A 3,453-nucleotide genomic window follows, 5' to 3' on the forward strand; every position below is an offset into this window, starting at 1 on the left:
AACAAGAAGCAAAAGAGAGAAATAAATAATTTATAAAGGAAAATCAGATAGGATGAATTAAAGCAATAGAAAGCTTAATTGGATGAAGTGTGCATTACATGATGAGAGGAGGGGGGTATTTTAGGAAATTTAGCCATCCCTTCCGTCAACAAAAATGGTAATATTCCAAGCCAATTTTTCAAGGCATTTAATGTCTTCCCATTATCTTTTGGCCAAAGTCAAATACATTTGGTGGAAAATCCACCTTTTGCAACAGTGATATAATTTTTAATTATTAAAAATATATATATGATATTTTAAAATTATTATGTGTTTATTATATTTTTTATTTTTATTTTTTTAAATATCTTATATTATATTATATATTATATATAATATAAAAAATTAAATTTTTAATATACGATAAAATATATAATTTGACCATTATAATTTGAAATTTTTAAAATCATTCATATATATATGTATATATATAATTTAATAAAATTAACTGAATTATATTTTTAAAATATAATATAAATATGTAAAATAAATATAAAATAAATATTTAAAAAAATAAAAAAATTATTCACTTAATTGTTTATTAAAAAATTTAATCAAATATAATTTTTATATATATTAAAAAATTATAATTTATTATTTAATTCGATTTAAAAATTATTTAAACTGTAATTTAAAAATAATTTAAAAATTTTTTAATTTAAATTAAATTATAATTTTTAAACAATTAATTTAATTTTCCGATTTAAAGTAAATTATACGCAACTCTATTTGTCTTTTTTTCTAACTTTAACATTAAAAATTCCCGCCATCATCCGTGTGTCCATCAGATTCTTCGCTTCACTATTGCATAATTGAATATAATGAAGTGTACTTTTTTGAATAAACAAAATTATGTATATAAATAAATCACTCCGTCACATCATATATTGTCACGTCAGATTTTATCTCAACAATGTAGTGGCATAATCTCTTCTTAAAAATATTAATCCTCAGTAGCTTTCACCACCACCCATTTACCGCGCTGCGGACTGAGAATCGGGCAAATTTACTTCGCTTGAACACTTCTCATTATTGTTCATGACGTTGGAGCTTTCAGAGATGGACGACTATCGGATAAACTGCTCACTTGCAAACGAATACGGTGGCGGATCAACTATTTATGTGACGACAAAGACAAAAAAGCTATGGGATATATACGGGATCAGAAGTCTACTACTATTGGGTCTTGGAGCACAAACCATTCTTACCATCTTCGGCAATCGTAGAAGGTACCGTTTAAGATATCTGACCCGATTTTTCCTTTGGTTGTCCTACTTGACGGCAAGTCCCGTGGTAACATTGGCATTGGGCAAGCTTTCAGGAATTAATGCTGAGGTTTTTGATGTGAAAGGAAATCAGCTAGTGCCTAGCAAATTCTTTGACGAATATCTCTACTCCTACATAGTTTGGTTTGCACCATTCCTTTTGCTGCAAATTGGTAGCCCTAGTGTTATTTCTTACTCCGTTGAGGATAATAAGTTGAAGTTTAGGCAACTTATTGGGCTAACCACCCAGGTCGCCATCTCACTTTGGATCTTTCCTAAATTTCTAAGTTTAGGCAACTTAGGTATCATACTCAATATACTTTTGTATGTAGCTGGAATAGTTAAAGTTGCAGAGAGACTCCGAGCTCACTGGTCAATAAGTATTACTGAAAATGTCGTGATAGCTAGTTTTGCCAAAAATGATATTCGAACAGAAGAAACCTCACTTGAGTCTAGCTCATTTTCCAATTATTCTCATGATCTGTTTCTGCTTGTGAAGGCTTATCAACGCTTTGATCGATTAAAGCCCTATCTTGAGAATTGGCTAGGCCATCCTGCATCAGTTTATCTTTCTTCGATGAGTGTAGAAGACTGTCCTCCTAAGGATGTTTTTAGAATCACAGAATTTGAGCTTAGTTTTATGTATGATATGCTCTACACGAAGGCGTCAATTAGCTATTCCAACAAAAGTTTATGGGGTCGCATCATTTTCTTTCTTGCTCTAGCTTTGCTTTTGGTGATATTAACTATAATTTGGTTTGTTGAGCCAGGTTTTCAAGGTGTAGAAGACATAATTCTCTTACTTTATTTATTAGGAGTAACTGTACTTGAAATTTATGAGATGAAGGAGTTTTTGTTCTCAGATTGGGTAGTACTTCAAATGAGGAAACAAAATAGGAGCACATTTATCAGCAGATCCATATCGAGAATTGCTCCAAAAATTCCAAGAAAGAATCATAGGTGGTCTCATTGCATAGATCAATTCAACTTACTAAGCTATTGTCTCTATGAAGATACTACAAAGCTTGGCGGGTTGATTAGAAGAATTTTCAAGGTCAAGGGCTACTACAAGGAGTACATGAAGTATTGTGTCACGAAAGACAATCCAGTACCTGAAGAGTTGAAGAAGCTGATACTGGAACAAATTATGGAGGTAAGAGCTCAAAGAGGCTGGCAATCTTTCTCTAAAAGGGGGGAAGGGGCTCTTGAAAGATGTAACTGTCTCCAGGATTTGGAATGGAGTATTCAAACAGATTTTGATACCCCAGCAAAGAAGCAAACAAATTTCGGCAAAGCCATTATTATATGGCATATTGCCACCACAGTTTGCTACTATTTAGATGATAGTGCATCAGAAAGTTCCTTAAATCAACCCTTATGTGAAATGAGCAAAGTTTTATCAGATTATATGATGTATCTTTTGGGCATGATTCCTGATATGTTATCTATTGTTACTGGTGACCTTCTCTTTCATGGTGCTTGTGCTCAAGTCGATGAATTTTTTAAGGCAAAACAATCAAAGGATGAAGTGACATTGTGCGGGAATTTACTAGTTGAAACTTATTTCGAAGGAATTCCCAATAACAATGTGTTTACATCAGATTGGAATGTATTGCTTCAGGTGCAAAAATTGGCAAAAATATTGCAAGAGAGGGACGACAAATGGAGTATTATAAGTAGTGTCTGGGTGGAAATGTTGTTTTATGCTGCGATTAATTGTCCTTGGACTCTCCATGCAGAGCAACTTAGGAAAGGTGGAGAATTGCTCACTCATATTTGGCTTCTGCTTGAGCATGAGAAAGATCAGCCCATGATTTGTCCCTTGAATTGTAATATGTGGTTTAAGAGAGTTGTATGTCAACATTTTATTATGTGCGTGAGTACGGTGTTAGAGTGGATGTTCTAAAGTCAATTATCTTGTTGATTCATTAATATTGATTTGTATTTGTGTCATGTTTATTTCACATTTTTTAAATTAGATGAATATCTATGGTAGAATTGTCTCAAAAGAATCAATGTATATCAATGGTCGTAAGAATCTTATGTGCATACATAATAGTCATTTTGAAAATGTTTGTACGCTCAGTAATATTTTGACCTATGACACAAATAATATGGTTAAGACTATCTTAATGTTGAGTAATTATAC

At 32.1% G+C, this 3,453-nt stretch overlaps 1 protein-coding gene across 1 annotated transcript; it reads left to right on the top strand.

Moving 5' to 3' along the window:
- The first annotated feature begins 1,077 nt into the window (after positions 1 to 1,077).
- Positions 1,078 to 3,118, top strand: LOC123194932. The gene is made up of 2 exons (XM_044608439.1): positions 1,078 to 2,925; positions 3,044 to 3,118. Exons 1-2 carry the CDS (start codon positions 1,078 to 1,080, stop codon positions 3,116 to 3,118), a joined length of 1,923 nt encoding a protein of 640 aa, XP_044464374.1.
- The last annotated feature ends 335 nt before the right edge of the window (positions 3,119 to 3,453 follow it).

This window comes from Mangifera indica, chromosome 13 (genome assembly GCF_011075055.1).
Source record: "Mangifera indica cultivar Alphonso chromosome 13, CATAS_Mindica_2.1, whole genome shotgun sequence".
Taxonomy (NCBI): domain Eukaryota; kingdom Viridiplantae; phylum Streptophyta; class Magnoliopsida; order Sapindales; family Anacardiaceae; genus Mangifera; species Mangifera indica.

Bases quoted from the DNA above. Each gene is read 5' to 3' on its own strand.
- LOC123194932 (XM_044608439.1), top strand. From the start codon at position 1,078: ATGACGTTGGAGCTTTCAGAGATGGACGACTATCGGATAAACTGCTCA. The intron at 2,926-3,043 runs GTGCAAAAATTG...CTCTCCATGCAG, and splicing joins ATTGGAATGTATTGCTTCAG to AGCAACTTAGGAAAGGTGGA.